The sequence below is a fragment of the Eriocheir sinensis genome, chromosome 12 (assembly GCF_024679095.1).
Source record: "Eriocheir sinensis breed Jianghai 21 chromosome 12, ASM2467909v1, whole genome shotgun sequence".
Lineage (NCBI taxonomy): Eukaryota > Metazoa > Arthropoda > Malacostraca > Decapoda > Varunidae > Eriocheir > Eriocheir sinensis.
In genome coordinates this window covers 20,983,667-21,003,427 of record NC_066520.1, presented here as the reverse complement: position 1 = coordinate 21,003,427, position 19,761 = coordinate 20,983,667, and the positions used below count along the sequence as shown (strand labels likewise).

Here is a 19,761-nt window from a genome sequence, read left to right as displayed (position 1 = left end):
GAGTGTTTTTTTAGGTTCATGTCACAGAAGGGTCAGACTGCAACCAGGGTCATAAAAGTACCCCTGGAAATGCCCAAAACTCCTGAGAAAGCCGCGTCAAACATGTGCTCGGCCGCAGAAAGGTTTAAGAAATGGCCCGTGAGTGTTAACTGTTCCTTTGTCTTCCTTCGTCTCCAGCGGGCCGGGCACGTGGCCATCACCGTCCAGCGGCTCAATAAGGTCCAGCGGTCCAGCGTCCGGCCCGCACACACGGACGGGGTCGTAAAGAGGGGTCGTAAGGTGGAGCGGTGCGGGCGCGGGCGGGAGCTAGGGGTGGAGGACAGGCGGCGAGGGTGGCGTGGGAGGCGGGGTTGGGGTGGGCGTAGGGGGGGTGGCGCACTGCGGGAATGTATAAATGTTTCTATTAAATGGACTCCCGCTGCTAATTCTTTTTGTTTTCTAATTTACATCACCCAAGAACATGCTTTTTCGCTGTTGTATCGCTTTTAGAACGTCAGGTAAAGGAGTAGACGTTTAATTTCCCCGTAAATAATTTCAGTTATACGTACGGAATCTAAGTTAACAGTTTCTTTATTATTATTACTATCGTTATTATTATTATCATTGTCATCGTCGTTATTATTTTCATCGCTTACTCATTGCAGGCCACGATTATTATCCCAGTTTTCCTCCGCCAGATCGCAGCGGGTCGCCGTTAGTGAGTGAAGGGAAGAATGGCGAGGCGGCGACCACGGCAGCGACCACACCGGCCACCATGGCGCCCCCGGGACCCACCGCCACGGCCCCAACGGAGACTATCACCGGCGCACCCGTCATCTTCTTCCTGGGTCAGTCGGCGAGAGGCTGCTCCTTGGCCGTTACGTATACCTCGTTTTCTTTCATTGCCTTCGGAGGGGCGAGAAAGAAGAGGGGAGGGGGAGGTACAGCGTTGCCAGATTATCGTATTCACCACAACGTATTTACCATGTTTTAAGCCTCAAACTCTCGTACCTATACACAAATAACGACAGAAATCATCAAAGTTAGCATTAAAACTGTTATTTATTGAGGTTTGTGTTTTTTGCTATAGTTATCGGTCAGAAACGACGAAAATGCAATGCGATGAGTACGATAATTTGGCAACGCTGGCGAGGGGCACTTCGGCAACCCATGTTCTTCGTGGCGAGAGTGGGCGTCAAGGGCGGGTCTTACAGTTGATTCATAGTCGATTCTAATCCATAGTTTCATTGTCTTTTCTTGGTACTGACGGGTAGAAATAGCACAAGAGACTAAGTTTTTGGGTCAGTGTTTTGTGTGAGAAGCAGAACCGTATTTAGGCCATATTTGTAGTTATATAAGTCATGGAACACAGGTTATTGTGCAGGAAGATAATGTCACGATTCAATATAGCGTCCATTTACAATTCCTCAAGTGTACATTTCCTTGAAGTAGCATTTGTGGCACAGTAGGAGTTAGTATACGGTAAATCAATAGCATAAAGACTTCACCATAACTTTGTGTGAATACTTCGACTTAGCTTTCTTTACAGTTACATAAATAACGTTATAGAAGTACTTTTTTGTTGCTGTTCTTGTTAGTTGCTCTTAAGCTGCCCACCTTGCTGTTAAAAAAGAAGAAAAAAAACTCCCTCTCTCTATCTACCTATCTATCTGTTTCTCTATCTATCTATTTATCTACCTCTATAAGTTAATGTCTTGAGTCTTCAGTTAAAGTCTTAGCCCCCGCCTGACAGTTCTCTCATCCTCCGCCAGGGGGTCCGGGCAGCGGCAAGATGACGCACGCGCAGAACCTCGCCGATATCCACGAGGGTTACCGACACATCAACATGACGGTGGTGATCAGCGAGTACGTCAAGGAGAACGGTGAGAGAGAGAGAGAGAGAGAGAGAGAGAGAGAGAGAGAGAATGATATGTGTTAACTCCCCTGGAAACTACGCCATCCCTCAAGTAGCCTAATAGAACAAGCTAGTTGGAGTTGTTCTTGAAGCAGCAGACTCCCGCGTCGTCCCTCTACCCAAGGACACACAAGACAAGGCCACAAAGAGACTACAAGAGGCCCATCAACCTTCACGTGACACTCCTGAGAACCAGTCATCACCCCGTCTCTCTTCCCCGTCCATAAATCTATATAAGTTCCATTTCAGTTATTCATTCGCACGGGTCCCCTTAGTTTCTTCCACTCATCCACACATCCACGCTCTCTTATGTGGCTGCCATCCTGCACTATAGCGATGAAGGAGGACTTACTCCCTCGGTATTGACTCCTGAATCGATTGCAGTTCTTTCATCAAGGTTATTCACGACTCCTCCGACTTGTCTAGCAATGAAAGAGTGCTTACTCTCAATAATGGATCCTGCATCGATTGTAGTTCATCCATCACCATTAAGGTTAACACACACACACACACACACACACACGGGCGGTACTACCAGGGTATGACGAAGCGGCGCCGTGTCACCCCACAACAGGCGGGGTCGTGTGCAGACGAACAAGCAGACGAAGGAGACACAGCCAGCTCCCGGAGGTCCCAAGACAGCTGGTGCAGACGGAGGGCGCGACAGGTAGCCTAGTAGGGAGGCGTCTCAGGCTGGTGATTGTCTTAAGGCCCCAGCACGCGTTGTGACCCGCGGGGCACGACCTGTTCTGGACGAGGCTTGGCGGCGGCGCTGGCCCGGGACGCTCGCTGCCCAGGTGTCGCCTCAGCACCTTTTGATTAGCGCCTCACCCACCTGTGCCGCTGGGCCAGGACGCTCCAGCTTGTTATTATTATTATTATTATTATTATTATTATTATTATTATTATTATTATTATTGTTATGATTATTCTTCTCTTTATTGATATTATTATTGTTGTTATTATCATTTTCATTATTATTATCATCATATTTTTACTGTTGTTGATATATTTATTCATTTTATATTTTTTTCACTTTATTGAATTGTTTTATACTCATTATTTTCCCTCAATTTACAGTCGTTTTTAATTTTTTGCATCATTTTTTTTATTATTGATATTTATTACTATTATCATTTTTCTACTTATTGAATTATTTGTTACTCGTTATTTTCCGCAATTTGTACTTTTTTTTTAAAGTATAATTGTCGCTTTCATATAAAAGTGAACGGCAGGCCTCGTGACCCCTGCCCAGGTGACCTCAGGACCCATCACCACCGCTAGGGGGCGACACATCATCCCACCTTCTCCGTCTATCCCCATCCCGCCTTTACTAAACTCTCTCTCCACCTATTCCCTTGTCCACCTCAGCCGACCAATCTCTTTCATTCCTTTCCTTTCCTTTGCCAACCCCATCCCACCTTTTAAACCCTCTTCCTCTTTTCTTCTTCCCTTCCCCTTCCTCTTCCCTTCCTTTCCTCTTCCCATCCTTTCCTCTCCCTTCCTTTCCTCTTCCCCATCCTTTCCTCTCCCTTCTTTTCCTCTTCCCTATCTTTCCTCTCCCTTCCTTTCCTCTTCCCATCCTTTCCTCTCCCCTTCCTTTCCACTTCCCTTCCTTTCTACTTCCCATCCTCTCCACTTCCCTTCCTTTCCTCTTCAAAAATTTCCCCTTCCCTTCCTTTCCTCTGCCAACCCCATCCTACCCTTACTAAACCCCTCTCACCTTTCCCTTGCCCACCCCAAACCAACCTCTCCTTACCCCTCCTCAACCTCACTCCTGATCTCCTCTTACACTCCCATTCAGCTGTGACCTTATAAATCAGTCAGGATATATAGGACGCTTCTGTGCGCGACTGAGTCATGTTTGGTTGTATTGTTAATGTGGCGTTGTGAGTCTCCGCCGAGAGTTATCACAGCGCGGCTATTCAAGACATGCGCAGGTCCCTGGTATGTGCGGGCGTCGTAAACATGCTTGGCCTAATGAAAACACGCAGGACAACGAAGACGCAGCGCCGCATTCCGCAGAGGCGTTGCGTAACAAAGAGTAGAGTTGTTGAGTATGAGCACTGGCGAACTGATGACCTTAACGATATGTATGACGTTAGTGCGAGGACCCTGAGACGTATGTTTTCCACTCGTTGTTTAGAGGAAAATAAGAAAGGAGGTGTTGAAAAGTGGAGTTGTTGTATATGAGCATTGGCGAACTGATGACCTTTACGATAATTTATGAGGGATGTCTGGCAGTTGTATGACGTTAGTGTGAAGACCGTGTGATGAATGTTTTTTTTTATTGTCGTTCAGTAAAGAAAGTAGTTCAAGGGCCCCCCAAAATAAATAAGACAAAAAAAAAAAGGCTCTCTGATCACTGCCCCTATAAAAAAAGTATAAATGAGTGGCCTAAAGAGAAGTCAATATCGGGTGGAGGTGTCCCGAAGTTTAGAAGCACGATAGAAAAGATGATAAAGTGTATAAACTGTTTCACATCAGGATTCAGAACTGCCCCTGCCTACGACATAAACCCTTTCAAGATAGGGGGAGTATCTAGACACCTTTCCAAAATGACTCTGGCCTCTCTATTTCGGAACCCTTCACCTTAACACTCATTACAGGAGCAGAACAAGCGTACTTTTTTCGATTTCCCCTTCTTTTTTGACCCCTTGAACTGCCTCCTTTCCTGTAATAAAAAGAAAATGAAAAAGATACCCAGGCGTCAGGTTTATGGGCGTTCGTGTAGCCGTCTCCCCACACAGTGCTTGTTAATATAGTCCACCTCCACTTGCCGCTTAAGTTATGAAGATGAATTTCAAGTCTCAACAAACACTGGAAGATACATTGGTGGCAGCGGCGCATGACATTTCTCTTTAAACGACGTTGGGTGCCGCACTACATTACTCGGTCCTCCTAAACTAGCCACATAACATCGTCACATACTACGCCGTTACATATGACGTTACTTGGTTACTAGTCACATACCGTCGCCACACACTGTCACGTCGCACAGATCACCTCCTCACCATTCCTCGTGCTGTAGCCTCGTCGTTCTCGTATACATAATGTCACTGCGGAATGCGACGGCTTCTGCGGCGGTGACTTGGGTGGGCGTTGCGTCTTCGTTGTGATATGTGTGTGTGTGTGTGTGTGTGTGTGTGTGTGTGCTCACTGGACGAAGCATGTTTACGCTAACCATATATACATCAAGCGGCTCAGGTCCTGTAGCCTTGCTGGGATAATCCTCGACAGTGATTTATAACTTGACATTAATTCTATCACCAAACATGACTCTTGACCTCGCCCAGAAGGTTTCCATGTCCTGATTGATTTATTAAGACACCAACAAGACCTCCGCTTCTTCTTTCGACAGCCGTATTCAACCTCCTCCTCCTTCTCCTCCCTCCCGTCCTTCCTTCCGCTGTCTCCTACGTCCACTAACATCGCCCTCTAGTGCTTTATTGCGCCGGGTTATAACGTCAATATGCTGTTCGTTATATTACTAGAGCGAACCTGGGATATTTGACCTCTCTCGTTCGTTTTCTTTGTGGCTGTTTATGAAGTTTCGTGTATATAGTGCAAAGTGTGTGTGTGTGTGGGGGGGGGGGGGGGAGGGAAGTTGTGTGTATGTGTGTGTGGGGGGGGGGAGGGGGGTTGTGTGTGTGTGTTTGTCATCGTTCACCTCATTCCTGCTCTTCCTGTGCTTGTCTTTAAAACATTTTCTTTCTTTGTCTTCTTCCTACATTTGTTAACTGCCTTTCCTCTAATTTTTGTCTTGTTCACCTTTTCTTCATTTTCTTCCTCATTCTCGTCACCTTTGTTTCCCTCATCTTCCCTCTCTCTCCCCTCTCCTTCTTCATCCCTCTTAGCTCTCATTCCTCATATCTCACTCTTACCTCTAACACTTCTCCCACTCACCCTTCTCATTCCTGCCTTTCCTCTCACCCCTCTCCCTTCACCCCAGACCTCGGCTCGCCCCAGTCCATCTCTCACTCCTACCTCTAACACCTCTCCCACCTTCCCTCTCTCCCTTCACCCCTGTCTTCCCTCTCACCCCTCTCCCTTCACCCCTCACACCCTCACACCCCTCTCCCTTCACCCCTGTCTTCCCTCTCACCCCTCTCCCTTCACCCCTCACACCCCTCTCACCCCTCTCCCTTCACCCCAGACCTCGGCTCGCCCCAGTCCATCTCTGCGACCATCGGGCTGGCGCTCCTGGCCCGTGAGATGCACCTGTCGCCCCGCTGCAAGGGTTACCTGGTCTCCGGCTACCCGCGATACCTGGACGACGTGCACCACTACAACGACAAGGTGAGGGGTGGCTGTGTGTCTGTCTGTCTGTCTGTCTGTGTGTCTGTCTGTGTGTCCGTCTGATTTTCTTTCGTATTTTGTTCTCTTAATTTTCCTTTGTTTTTGTTTTCTTCATTTTTCTTGCTTTATTTTTGTTTTCTTTATTTTCCTCGTTTTGTTTTCTTCACTACTCTTTGTTTTGTTTTGTTTTTTTGTCTTTGTTTCTTCGTTTTCTTGTTGTATTATTTGGATTTGTTTTATTTGTTTGCCTTTCCTTACTCGTATCTGTTTCTTCTTTCCTCTCTTGTTTTTTTTTCCAATGTGCTCCTTAATTCCTTGTTTGTCTTATTTACTCCTTTTTTTCTTCAATTATCTGTCTTCACTTTTTATTTGTCTCCTTTTTTTTTTATTTCTGTCTATCTTTTTGTGTGTGTTTTTTTCTGTTTTCATCACTTTTTTTGCTCTTATTTCTTATCACCTTTTATTCCTTTTTTGTCAATGTTTCCTCTTCTGTCCCTCTTTCATCTTTGTCCGCCTGTCTGTTTGTCTGTCTGTCTGTCTGTCTGTAGTCTTGTGTGTGTAGCGTCAGATCTCTTGCATTGTGTTATTTGTCTGTCTGTCTGTCTGTCTGTCTGTTTTTCACTATGTATGTTTGTCCTTCTGTCATTTTTCTGTTTTTTTTTATTTAATTGACGTTTTTACAATTTAATCAAAGTATAGTGATGAATATTGATATAATGTGGGACAGGAAGAGGAGGAGGAGGAGGAGGAGAGAAGGGAGGAGGAGGAAGAGGTAGGGGTAAAGAAGGAAGAGAAGGAGGAGGAAGAGAAAGATGAGAAGAAGGAGAAAGAGGTATAAATAAAGAAGGAAGAGAAGGAGGAGGAGAAGGAGAAAGAGAAGGAGAAGGAGGACAAAGAGTTAGTAAGTAAGGAAAAGAAATAAGAAAGATAGAGTAGAAGGAGAAAAAGAGAGAGAAGAAGGAGGAGAAAAAGATAGAAGTTAAGAAGAAAGCGAAGAAGGAAAAGAAAAAAAACAAATATGCAAGCAACAGTAAATGTCATGATCACACTTTGATAATCTAAATGTATGTTGTGTGTACGTGTGTGTGTGTGTGTGAGTGTGTGTGTGTGTGTACCTCTACTCAAATGTGTGGGTTAATAACTTCAAAAATTACCCTCTGATTAATTAAAGTAAAAGGACTGATGGTAATAATAATATGCAAGTAAATAGGGGGAGCTAAAGTAAAGAGAAAACTAATGAAATAAAATAATTGCTAAGTACAGGTTGGCCTTCTCTCCCACCATGTTATTATTTTATTATTTTTCTGTCATAGACCTTCTTACGTGTTGTTTATGATTATTACAATGGTGAGAGTGCGTGTGTGTGAATGTATGTGTGTGTGCATGCATATATATCTGTGTGTGTGTGTGTGTGTGTGTGTGTGTGTGTGTGTGTGTGTGTGTGCTACAGTAAAGCAACCACCTCAAGGGTAGAAAAAAAGCCTGCTAAAAACTGTTCCTATAAAGTAAAATCAGTAAATTAAGTTAAACAAGTAAAGTGAATTATATATAGAAAGATGTGGCCGAAAGAGATGTCAAATTAGGATGGAGGTAATGATGTGTGTGTGTGTGTGTGTGTGTGTGTGTGTGTGTGTGTGTGTGTGTGTGTGTGTGTGTGTGTACCCGAGTGAAGTTAAGTAAAACAAGTAAAGTGAAATATATGTGTCTGTGTGTGTGTGTGTGTGTGTGTGCCCTAGTGAACGGCTCCTTGGTTCCCGCCGCAGCTCGGTCGACCCACGGGTGCCATCCTGCTGGAGTGGGACCGCGCGACTCTCATCAGGAATATAGAGGTACCCCGCCACCCCTCACCCCCCTTCTCTCTCTCTCTCTCTCTCTCTCTCTCTCTCTCTCTCTCTCTCTCTCTCTCTCTCTCTCTCGTGCCTCTCCGTCATATTTTTTGGCACTCACGCATGTTTTTTCTCCTTTCTTCCTCCCACTTTCACTTTCATTATTCTCACGTGAGCCTCGTCTTCTCTCATTACCTCCCCGTTAATTAGCGCTCACCTTGTCAGTCCGTCACACCTTGCCCTTGTCGCTTCCTCGCTTCACCTTTCTCTCTCTCTCTCTCTCTCTCTCTCTCTCTCTCTCTCTCTCTCTCTCTCTCTCTCTCTCTCACACACACACAGACACACGCACACGCATACGCACACCTTACTGTTTGTCCCCTTCGTCCTCACCTCACCCTCCTCCTCCTCCTCCATCTCCTCCTCCTCCTCCTCCTCCTCCTCCTCCTTACCGTTGCTCCTGCTTCGGGTGTGTGGTGTCCCCCCCTCGTTGATCACCCTCACTCCCTCTCGCCCTCACTCCCTCACACCCTCTCGCCCTCACTCACTTCACTCCTGACGTTTATTTTTTTTATCCCTCACTCCTCACCTTCGCTTTGATCTTCCTCCTTACTTGAGGGTTTGGGTCCTTTTTTTATCTTCTCTTTTCATAACGGTCCTTACGTGGTCCTTTTTTACCCCTTCTTTTGTCTTTTGTTTCTATCCTGGCTGGCCCATCTCTCTCCTCTTCTTCCTCCTTCCAGTCTGCCCTCTTCACCAGTAGTGTCGCACAAGTCTCTCGCCATCTGGCCGCCCGCCGCCCACCGGAGTTTTAGTTTACTGTGTCTTCCAGTCACCAGTAAATTCAGTTCATGATTTTCAGAATTTATTTGTTTTGCCTAATTTTGTGTACATCAGTGCCATGAAATTTAAATGTCATGATCGGCAAGTCCGTGCTTGTGTTCGTGATAGTGTTATGGTGATGCCTCGACGCGTCCGTGTGCTCCGTGCGGGCCGCCGGGCGTTCAGATGTGCAGCGCGGGTGGTGACGCCCCCGGGCAGCCCGTCACCACGCCACGGCCCTCTGTTCCTTTTCTTTCGTTACCTTGCTATGCCGGGCCGCAGTGTCTCTCCTACTGGTGTGCGTCACTAGGGAAGGTGACCTCCAAGGTGAGTGTCTTTACTCTGACACAACCACCCTCCCCGGGACCCTCGCCGCCCCACCCCCTCCTGCGCTGCCATAACTCAGCGCCCTGGCTGTAGGGCTTCAAATGATCTGACTTGCTGCCGTTTACTGCTTCCTGATATATTTCAATTCACACCGCATTCATTGTAATCATATATATATATATATATATATATATATATATATATATATATATATATATATATATATATATATATATATATATATATATATATATATATATATACCCACCCACACACATGTATAGTGTGTGGTTTATTAATAATTTCCTTGTACATTTTTTGGTTTTCCCGCGAGAAGTTGAGAATGAGAGAATATTACGCGACGCACGCCTTGCGCCTCTCCCACACCGCGCGGCGGGTAAGTCAGTCCCTGTGCCCCCCCACCCCCACCCCCCAGCCCCCCGTGTCGTCAGCCCCAGTAGGGTGTGGTGTGTTGGCTCCTCGTCCCGTACTCAGTGTGCAGGTTCATTGTTATTCCCTCGGCCGTGTTTGGTTCGTGCCTGGCGGCTTCGGTAGTTTTGTGACACACTTTCCTTTGTTTGATGTTTAAAGTATTCTCTCCATTAGTTCTTTTTTCTCCATGGTGACGCTGGATTCCGTAAATACTTTTACCCACGGCGTAGCTGGCGTGTGTCGCTGCACACCGGCCGCCGCTGCCCTGGAAACACTAGCTGTGTGTGACTGAGGTGTCCTGATTCTCACACGACTTGACATGTTGCATATTTTTTTTCCGAACCTTGATCTTTTTTTTTTCGAAACTCTCACATTTCAGTCAATCAAAGCACCGTTGTTGAAAACAAGACTGCATTTTGTCATAATCTTAAAAATCTATAATTCACGTTCATGTTTTCAAATATAAACCTGAGCAACGCTAGTATCATTGATTTCTCTTTACTTATAAACTCACAAAACAAAACATTTTCCTGCTTTCATTGTCAAGAACTTAACGCCTCTCCCAGGGACGTATCAGGACGCCCTCAGAGCGACACCCGTGTTCCTCAACACTCATCAAGACTATAGACTGTCCGGGCGGTGTTCTCACCTTCGCCTCGCACCACCTGTCAGCTTTCCGTGTCATGTAATAATCCACCCCACACGGTCTACTCACCTGGGCTTTGTTTGGGAGTAAAGACTGACCAGCAGCCTCGTTGTTCACGTCTCCCTGTCGCCAAGAAATACGAGTTGTCTCTCACCACTGCCGCCTCTCACCCCGACCCCTCTCCGTGTGTACTGGCCAAAGCAAACTCTTCCTCTCACCTGCAGTATTTTTGTATATCTCACTGAGGAGCAGCAGAGTAAGTATATATTACCTGTTGCCTTATTTTCCTGTATGCACTTAGAAACGCTCTCTTACATCTATTACTGAAGGCTTGTTCGTAGTTCAAGTAGCGTCAAGGCATGGCTGAATCTCTTGCTGTTGCGCTGTGCTGGCATGAGTGTTGTTGCTGGTTATCTGTAAGGCATTCTTTGTTTTGACTGTGTTGCGTTTGGACAAGGCAATGCGTTTTGTGTTGTAACTTGTGGCATAAGCGTTTTTGCATTTCTTTTAAGTTAGCTTGAAAATTGTACCACGGGATATTAAAGTTAATAACAAAAATTCATATGATGTTAAATGAAGGTTATATAACATAGCATGAAAGAAAAAAGAAAGGAATACATCACGTGAGAATAAAGTAAAAAAATGGTTCTACATGATATTAAAGTAAACAAATCGTATCGTAAAGTTAAGTAAAAAGATGCGTCACGTGACATTAACGTAAACAAATATATAAACCTTAAGGATTGCATATGTTGTGTTTCGGTTCCTTAAAAATCAGCATTGTGTAGGTTCTAAAACACAAACACAGACACAAGCACTAACACTATTACTAACACTACAACACTCTCACTAGAATACTAACACTGTAACACTATAACACTATAACTAACACTACAACACTAACACTATGAAACCAACACACCAACACAGAAGACGAAGAAGGTGGTAGAGTAAAGGCTTCCCTGCATGCACCGTATCCTCCTCGTTCCAGCTCGGCAACATCGACGGGGCCATCCTGCTCGACTGGCGGGAATCGACGGTGTTGAACAACCTGGAGGCGGGGGCGCGGATGGGCTCCCTCATGCTGGAGGCGGCGAAGAAGGAGCTGACGGAGTTCACGACGAAGGTGCTGCCGGTGTGCGAATACTACGATAACCTGGGCATGCTCTTCGTGGTGAGTGACGCGCCTGCAGGTTGTTGGGGACAGTGGCGGGGAGAGGAGGAGGTGGTGATGGTGTTAGTGATAGAAAGAGAGACAGCGAGAGAGAGAGGGCGTGCAAGAAGGGATGGGTGGTAGACTGAAAGGCACTCATTGATTTGGATAGATACGTAAATAAATAGATAGAAAGACAGATAAATACATAAATAGATATATGGATGAGTTATTAACCACTAGGGGACAAGGGAAAGTAGTTATATAGGCTACATTGCATTAGTTTATTATTTTGTGTGTTGAACGAATGACTGTGTGTGTGTGTGTGTGTGTGTGTGTGTGTGTGTGTGTTCATCCCATGGTGGTGTCCTCGGCAGGTGTCGGGGGAGAGGAGTCAAGAGGAGGTGTTCAGGGACGTCCAGAGAGCGCACTCCAAGATACTTCGGTCCGCCCTCCACCCGCCGCACTCCCGCGCCTCCATCGGTAAGCCAAAGACATGAACATTCCCAGGGCTTGAAGGAATATGAAACCAGCCTAAAACCTAGACATTAATAACCTTGCACATTTAATAATAGATATGCTTAGTGGTAAGTCTGCAACAGTGTCAGTTTAGTTTATATACATGCTAGATATATTTCAAGGAGCCAGTGACATGAACACTCCCAGGGCTTGAAGTAACACGAAATCAATTTAAAACCTATAGACATTAATAACCTTGCACGTTTAATAATAGATATATGCTTAGTGGTAAGTCTGCAACAGTGTCAGTTTAGTTTAGATACATGCTAGATATATTTTAAAGGGGAGAGAGGTCTTTGTGCAATGACTGTTTGAAAGACCTGTTTGGAAGTCTTTTGTCTCCTTTCTATGACTTAAAATCTTAGTATTCAGTGTCTTTCGGCTTTATTTTTTTTATGAAGGAGGGTGTTTAGGTCTTTGTTTATCTTGTTCTGCCCTTGACCCGTCCATGTATCGTAGAAAAGACACAACTAGTCTTCCAAATATGTCGAGGCCGGTCTGGCGTAGGCTCCCGCGGGTCCTTTCCTCCCCTCTGCTCTGCCACACAGTCCCAACACCTACCTCTCCTTCTCATATGTAAGCTATAGGTAACAAATGAGAGGAAAAAATAGGTGTTGGGACTGTGTGGCAGAGCAGAGGGGAGAAATGGACCCGCGGGAGCCAACGCCAAAACGGACTCGACAATTTGGTTTCACTTATGGACCTTTAAGAGAAAACTAGACCTTTAAATCATCTGAAATTGACCTCTCTTTTGGCCGCACTTTAATTTCTTATATTGGAGTAGTGGTAGCGGGCTTTTGTTTTCATTTGTATCTATTTTTGACCCTGAGTTGCTTCCTTTAAGGGGCTATTACATTTACACTGGGCAAATTTTCCGTGGATCTTCAGTCAAACCACGATTTCCGGTAGCGTGGTTCTCATTTGTTTCATGTTATTGTTGCTGATGATGGTGAGTAATACCGTCATCCTTGGTGAAATCTACCGTAGCTTTGGAAGGGCGTGGACACTGGACACGTCAGAAAACCACGGAAGTATGAGAACCACGCCAGCGGAAATCGTGGTTTGACTGAAGATCCACGGAAAATTTGCCCAGTGTAATAGCCCCTTTACAGCAGAAAACTAAACTAATCTTGGCGTGGCGCACCGCAGGGTCGTACCGCGAGTACCGCCGGATAGCGCCGCACAGCCACCAGCACCAGCCGCTCTCCACCGCCACCATCACCGCGCCGCCCGAGGACGAGGCACTCCCGCCCTGCATCTTCTTCATGGGTGAGTCGCCGCCGCCTCCTCCTTCATCACATTATCCCTCAGCCACTTGAAAACGCTAACACTATCCTTTCCCACCAAGCCTCGTAAAAAAAATGCTGTAAACAATTAAATGAAAGTATAAATAAAGTAAAGCATTGCAGTGAGTGAGTGTTCGGCCTCCATTACCTGGGCGTCGATTACAGGTGGGCCCGGGAGCGACAAGTGGCGGCTCATGAGCGGCATTACGTACCTGTACCCGGGGTGGGCGTGCGTGGGCGTGGGCCAGATGCTGCGGGACCACGTGGCGCGCTGGAAGGAGGACCCCGAGGCCTACACGGACCTGTCGAGCGAGAAGGTGTTGATGGTGAACAACCTGATGAGGAAAGGCGAGCTGGTGCCGCAGGTGAGGGGGGGACGGGAGGGGCGAGGGGGAGGGGGGGAGGGGGTTATTATTATGAGGGAAGAGACAAATGAAAGAGGATAGAGAGAGGGGTAGTATTGTGGCACACTTATTTTGCCTCTGTTCCGCTCCCTTCAGTTATACGGACTAATGCAGTAACTATTTGTGCACTTACTGAGATTATGGCACGCTAATCTAACTTCCCTCTGTCTTACTCCCTTCCTCTTCCCCCCCCAGGACCTGATTCTCGACTTGCTGCAGGAGAGGCTGAAGGAGCTCAATTCTCGCGAGGGCATCGTGCTGGTGGGCTTCCCGCGGGACATCATCCAGGCGCAGAACTTCGAGGAAAAAGTAATCGGGTATTCTTTTCCAAGGGCAGTGCGGGGGGAGGAGAGGAAGAATTTTTTTATTTTTATCTCATACGTATTATTCAGCGTCATTCTGAAATTTCGAGGTGCCCGCTTCTCGCACCGTCTTAGGTCGCCACTCACGCTGGTTTCCTTTGTGCCACAGTTCCACCAGATCCCGCCGCTGCTGCTCATCGACTGCTCGGAGCTGGAGCTTGGGAGGAACCTCGGCCGCAGGGAGTGGCGGCTGGACGACAACGTGGCAGCGGCGCGGAGGAGGCTGGCCATCTACCGCGAAGTCACGTTACCGATGCTCAAGGCCTTCGACGAGAAGAACAGACTCAAGATAGTGAGTACTGCGGCGGCGAGAGTGGATGGGATTTGAACATTATTGAAGACGTGCGCACATTGGGTGGATTACTGTGATGCTATATATCGTCTCAGGTTACAGTACTTCAGTGATTAAAACATTTCATTAGAGGTGGGCTGCAAACTTAGGATAATTTAGCATTGTGGAGGGTATTCTGTCTAAGATACGAATATGCCTCGTAGTTCTGTGTAGGGTTAGAAATGTAGGAAGAATTTTTAATTGATCTGGTTATCACATTTTTCCCCACTTTGCATGCATCCTTAATGTCTACTTTTGATCTACTTGCTGCATAATCTTTTGTTGTGCTGCTTCATTTATGGCGTTTATTGACAGTCCTCCTTTGTGTCACCTAAGAGCTTACACCTAATCCCGTGATGCCTCAGATTGACGGTGACGCTGACTGGGAGCAGGTGGAGCGGGAGGCAAAGCGAGCCATCTACGTGGAAACCCAAAACCTGGCGAGACGCGGCCAGCGGTCAGCCGGAGTCACGCCCACCCCCTCCCCCCGCCGCGGCCTGGTGCGCCCCACCACGCCGGTCTTCCCCGCCGAGGTCCCCAACACCACCGTCACCAGGTTTGAGTCACAACCATAAAAAGAAAATAAGTCTCAGGGTCTCTTTGGGGTCCAGTTTGTCTTCCACTCATAAAAAATTTTGATGCTTCTTCATTAATCTATATACACAGCATATATTTGAGCATTAGCGGTATATATGTTTTAGATATGTTATGGAATATAGAATACTAATTTGAGTAGCGGGCTTTTTTTCACATTTGTTTCATTTTTTATGCCCTTGAACTGACTCCTCCGCTGTAAAAAAAAAAAAGGATTATGGATATAAAAAAAAAAGAAAAAGAGATAGTCACAGAGTGGTCAAGTACAAAATTAAGAGGTGTGTCGGCCCCTTCGGCATATTTTCCACCACTTCTTGTATCGGTGACCCAAGGCTGCTCAGCTTCTCTAATAGCCACCTTCCTCGGCCTTCCACAGAGAACAGGGAACGGAGAACCTCAACCAGGAACAACTGAACGGCCCCGTCGCCGCCGCCCCCGGCCAGGAGGCGAGGTCACCTTCCAGGGAACTGAATGACGTCGTGACGGAGACGACGCCGAGGAGCCAACTGCAGCACGAGCTGGTCTGACCACCGCTGAAGCGCCGCTAGTGGCTGTGATACCAATATCTTCCAGTAGAGACACAGGGAGGCGCCGTGTGTGTGTGTGTGTGTGTGTGTGTGTGTGTGTGTGTGTGTGTGTTGAAGAGAGCCAAGCACCAATGCCTCAGATAAGCAGAAGAGATCGGAGAGGTGTTTTCATCGTCATAACATCCGCACCCCGCTCTCCCCCTTCCACGGACAGCCTTTGGCCCAGCGTGGGAGGCGAGGGGTAAAATTCGTGACAATCTCAATGGGTCCACAGGCGGCGCTGGTGTGTGACTGGAGGCTGTGGCGCCGGAATGTGTTGGTCCAGCCCTGTGGTTTGGTGCTGTTCACAAAGACTCAAGTTTATTCAAATGTACTTCAGCTTATTTAAATGTACTATGGAAGAGCTTCCTTTACTAAAATGGAATCGGAACCTTTATCCATTTATTTATATATATTCAATTGTTTTTACTCATTTGTTTATTTGTGTGTTAACTAATTTATCTACATTTATGAAATTCACCTTCCGCCGATCAATACTTATTATTATACACCAATACACATGGTTTCATAATTACGATAAATGGCATACATGTGATACATTTTGTTGAAAGTCTATTTGTATTGGAATCATTTTCATTTGTGTGTGTGTGTGTGTGTGTGTGTGTGTGTGTGTGTGTATGTGCGAGGGTTCCAGTGGCAGTGTGTGTGCGCAGTGTTGCAGAGGTGACAAGGTTCTCTCCGCCTCCCATGGTTTGTCAACAGTTCCTGTTCTTGAGTGCTGTTCTTGGTGGTGTGCGGAGGACACTCAGCCTTTCAATAAAACTCAGCACGGCTGCCAACCCTGTATTCCTTCCACTCATGAGTACAGCGGGCAGAGGGCTGAGTAGAACGAGGTATAATCGTGTACGGAGGGCGTGTAACTCGATGTGTAGGTTTTAGGGCGAGGGAGCAACGCTAGCGGTGTTGGGGTAATTGAGTTGTAAAGTGACGCAACGATTAAACACATTTTCCTGAAAGGGAAGTGGCGGAGCAGCATATTGCAAGGGGCGAGGGGCGCTAACTGTGTTTGGAGGAAGGGTAGGCCTGGGTGTGGGCTGAAACAAGAAAGGTCATGAGAGAGAGAGAGAGAGAGAGAGAGAGAGAGAGAGAGAGAGAGAGAGAGAGAGAGAGAGAGAGAGAGATTACATGTACGCTTGAACGAGAAATATCTGCATAGGCTAAAGAGAAAACAAGGTAAGTAGTTATTTGTAAAGTAATAATGACACCTGAAATCAATCAACTGAGGCAGTGGCTGGTATCCAGGACTCGGGAGAAGTTTGGCTAATATTATCAACGTTTTATTCCATCCCCTACGTATGAAATGTGACGTACAAGTAAAGGATTGAAAACATTTAAGTGGTAAGAGGTAAGTGGATGGTTTCACTCAAGGATTCATTGCCTCGTGGTTTAGCTGGAGATGGAAATAGAGGCGCTGCCTGACAGACAAGAGAAAAAGAGAAAGGCCAAAGGACTGGAGATATATTGAGGCAAATGGAATATACCAAGATGTAGAAGAACTTGCGATGTGAATTCATGTTGTGCGGGGCGGAACTTTCATCTTCCAAACCAGTGTGACGTCACGAGTGTCATCCCCTCGAGTCGAGCTGGCGAACTCCCGATTCCTGGCGGTTCTAAGTACATTTTAAGCAGGAACCAGCCGGACCTATTATGCAAAATACACACTAAGGTAAGAGGACATAATTAAGACACTGTAGAATCATAGTTTTAAAGTTACGAAAGGGTGAAGGCGCGGTGGAACACAACGAAACACACACCGAAGCACTCGACTTTCGCCCGTGCTTCAATACTGCTTCCGGCGATTTCTCTCAGTAGTCTAGACCTTGATGGTGAGGGAGGACGTGCAGGCGGTTGTCTTGGAAAAAGGAAGCTGCAGAGGACAGGAAGATATGGGAACGAATAATCCACTTTGGCGATACTTAACGTGAATAATAGAAAAAACGTTGGTAGCTATTAATACTCCTGAGTGACTGTGACGGGCAGAAGAACGAGAGACGAAGTGGTGCAGATGGCTGAGTTTGTCCTTGTTAACTCTCAAGATCTCCGTTTAGAAGCTGGTTACGGCGTCATCAATCCACGAGAAGACTGCTGGTAAGTACTTGTGTGGTAATGAAACGTGGCATAACGTTAGTCTGGCTACGGTGGAAAGTACGGTACAGAGTTTAGTTCCTCGGGGCGGATGTTGTGACCGAACCCGTAGTGATCGTACAAGGCAGTGGAGGATAAGTACTTGGGTAGTTACGCTCTGCCACTACGTGGCAGAGCGTCATATTTGCCTTATACACTAGTTCACATTTCTACTCTACTTTCTCGTGCTACCTACCACCCTTACAGCCTGGTACGTTGACTGTGTGGAGGTCATCTCTAACATGATAGCCAGTGGCTTCTGGCATAAATCAACAAAGAATGACCTCACCTTGTTATATAGAAAGTCTCATTAGTAAGGAGGCATATATGAATTTTCCGAGTCTAGACCTATAGTAACCGTTTGGGTTTTGTTAGGATAGGTTAGGTTAAGTTTAGGGTATCTTCAAACACATGATAGCCAGCGACTTCTGGCATAAATCAACAAAGAATGACCTCACTTTGTTGTATAGAAAGGGTAATACTTTCTAAGAAGTCCGCCTCCCCCTCCGCCACTCCAGCCCCCCCTACCCCCCAAGACAAGCCTGGGTAACTGTGGGGAACTGGGGTTTGGGGGGGAAGCCAAAATCGCTGAAAAAATGGGCTTCCAAAATTTCCATTGAAAAATCCCTAAATTAAGGAAAATTCTACATGTATAGGGGGCATAGCCCCTTGGTTAGAGTCGAGGGGGGCGAAGACCCCTTGTTAGCAGGTCGTTAAGTTCGGTTGGAGTAGTTTAAATATGCTCCCCACCAAAGGAAAAAAAAAAAAAAGCCCATTTTTCAGTGATTTTGGCTTCCCCCCCCAAACCCCGGTTCCCCACAGTTCCCCAGGCTTGTCTTGGGAGGTAGGAGGGGCTGGAGTGGCGGAGGGCTAGGCGGACTTCTTAGAAAGTATTACCGATAGGGTAGGTTAAGTTTAGGGTATCTTCTAACACATGATAGCCAGCGACTTCTGGCATAAATCAACAATGAATGATCTCACTTTGTTGTATAGAAAGTCTCATTAGTAAGGAAGCATATATGAATTTTCCAAGTCAAGACCTATAGTAACCGTTTGGGTTTTGTTAGGATAGGTTAGGTTAAGTTTAGGGTATCTTCAAACACATGATAGCCAGCGACTTCTGGCATAAATCAACAAAGATTGACCTCACTTTGTTATATAGAAAGTCTCATTGGTAAGGAAGCATATATGAATTTTCCAAGCCAAGACCTATAGTAACCGTTTGGGGTTTTGTTAGGATAGGTTAGGTTAAGTTTAGGCTATCTTCAAACACATGATAGCCAGCCCCTTATGGTATAAATCAACAAAGAATGAGCTCACTTTGTTGTATAGAAAGTCTCATTAGTAAGGAAGCATATATGAATTTTCCGAGACAAGACCTATAGTAACCGTTTGAGGTTTTGTTAGGATAGGTTAGGTTAAGTTTAGGGTATCTTCAAACACATGATAGCCAGCGACTTCTGGCATAAATCAACAATGAATGATCTCACTTTGTTGTATAGAAAGTCTCATTAGTAAGGAAGCATATATGAATTTTCCGAGTGTCTGGGGTGTTTAGCGTATCTTCAAACATAGGATAGTCGGGGGACTTACGGCACAAATCAATAAAGGAAGAGCTCACTGTCTCTGATAATAAGTCTGATTAGTAAGGAAGCATTTATGAATTTACTGAGTGCATATAGACCAGGGCTGTAATTTCTGGGGGTGGGGCTAGGGGGTCTTTAGCCCCCCCAATATTTTCTATATATCAATTTCCCTTTTATGTTAATATTCCAATAGTTTTATTGGCCCCAAAGTCTTTGGTGGGTGAAAATCCGTTACCCTGGGAGAGGCAGTGACATCCAGGTTACCACAGTTACCTTCCCCAAGTTTCTCCAGGTATCAAACAGCTTGAAAGGGAGGATATAACTGAGAGATCTGCGCCCTGACTAGTGCTACCGTGCTTGGGTTCAAACCCAGGCCTGCGAAATCATAGCTAGGCATTCTAATCCCTTCACCATGGAATTGTCATACACTACATCAATATTCACTCCTGCATTGGTCACTTCTGTTCTTTGTCTGTCACACATATTCAAGTGTGGCCTTTATAAGCTCCTCAGACAGCCAAATCAGTGAACAGTGCTGACACCCCCCCCCCCACAAAAGCAGCATGAGTATT

The 19,761-nt window shown here is 46.1% G+C and overlaps 1 protein-coding gene across 7 annotated transcripts in view; it reads left to right on the top strand.

Annotated features, from left to right (window-relative positions):
• LOC126997602 (adenylate kinase isoenzyme 5-like) overlaps positions 1 to 16,258 on the top strand; it is an 81,156-nt gene extending 64,898 nt beyond the window's left edge. For 4 of the 7 annotated variants that reach the window (XM_050858788.1, XM_050858782.1, XM_050858783.1 and 1 more), the window contains 14 exons: positions 678 to 827; positions 1,752 to 1,862; positions 2,469 to 2,561; positions 6,051 to 6,193; positions 7,957 to 8,022; positions 9,503 to 9,562; positions 11,235 to 11,417; positions 11,774 to 11,879; positions 13,065 to 13,184; positions 13,367 to 13,566; positions 13,801 to 13,914; positions 14,077 to 14,259; positions 14,664 to 14,854; positions 15,269 to 16,258. In XM_050858788.1, the coding sequence (XP_050714745.1) occupies positions 755 to 827; positions 1,752 to 1,862; positions 2,469 to 2,561; positions 6,051 to 6,193; positions 7,957 to 8,022; positions 9,503 to 9,562; positions 11,235 to 11,417; positions 11,774 to 11,879; positions 13,065 to 13,184; positions 13,367 to 13,566; positions 13,801 to 13,914; positions 14,077 to 14,259; positions 14,664 to 14,854; positions 15,269 to 15,419 (1,794 nt within the window). In that variant the 5' untranslated portion in view covers positions 678 to 754 and the 3' untranslated portion in view covers positions 15,420 to 16,258. The remainder of the gene's footprint in view (positions 1 to 677; positions 828 to 1,751; positions 1,863 to 2,468; positions 2,562 to 6,050; positions 6,194 to 7,956; positions 8,023 to 9,502; positions 9,563 to 11,234; positions 11,418 to 11,773; positions 11,880 to 13,064; positions 13,185 to 13,366; positions 13,567 to 13,800; positions 13,915 to 14,076; positions 14,260 to 14,663; positions 14,855 to 15,268) is intronic. The other 3 variants (XM_050858784.1, XM_050858786.1, XM_050858787.1) reach the window with 3 other exon arrangements.
• Positions 16,259 to 19,761: the final 3,503 nt, after the last annotated feature.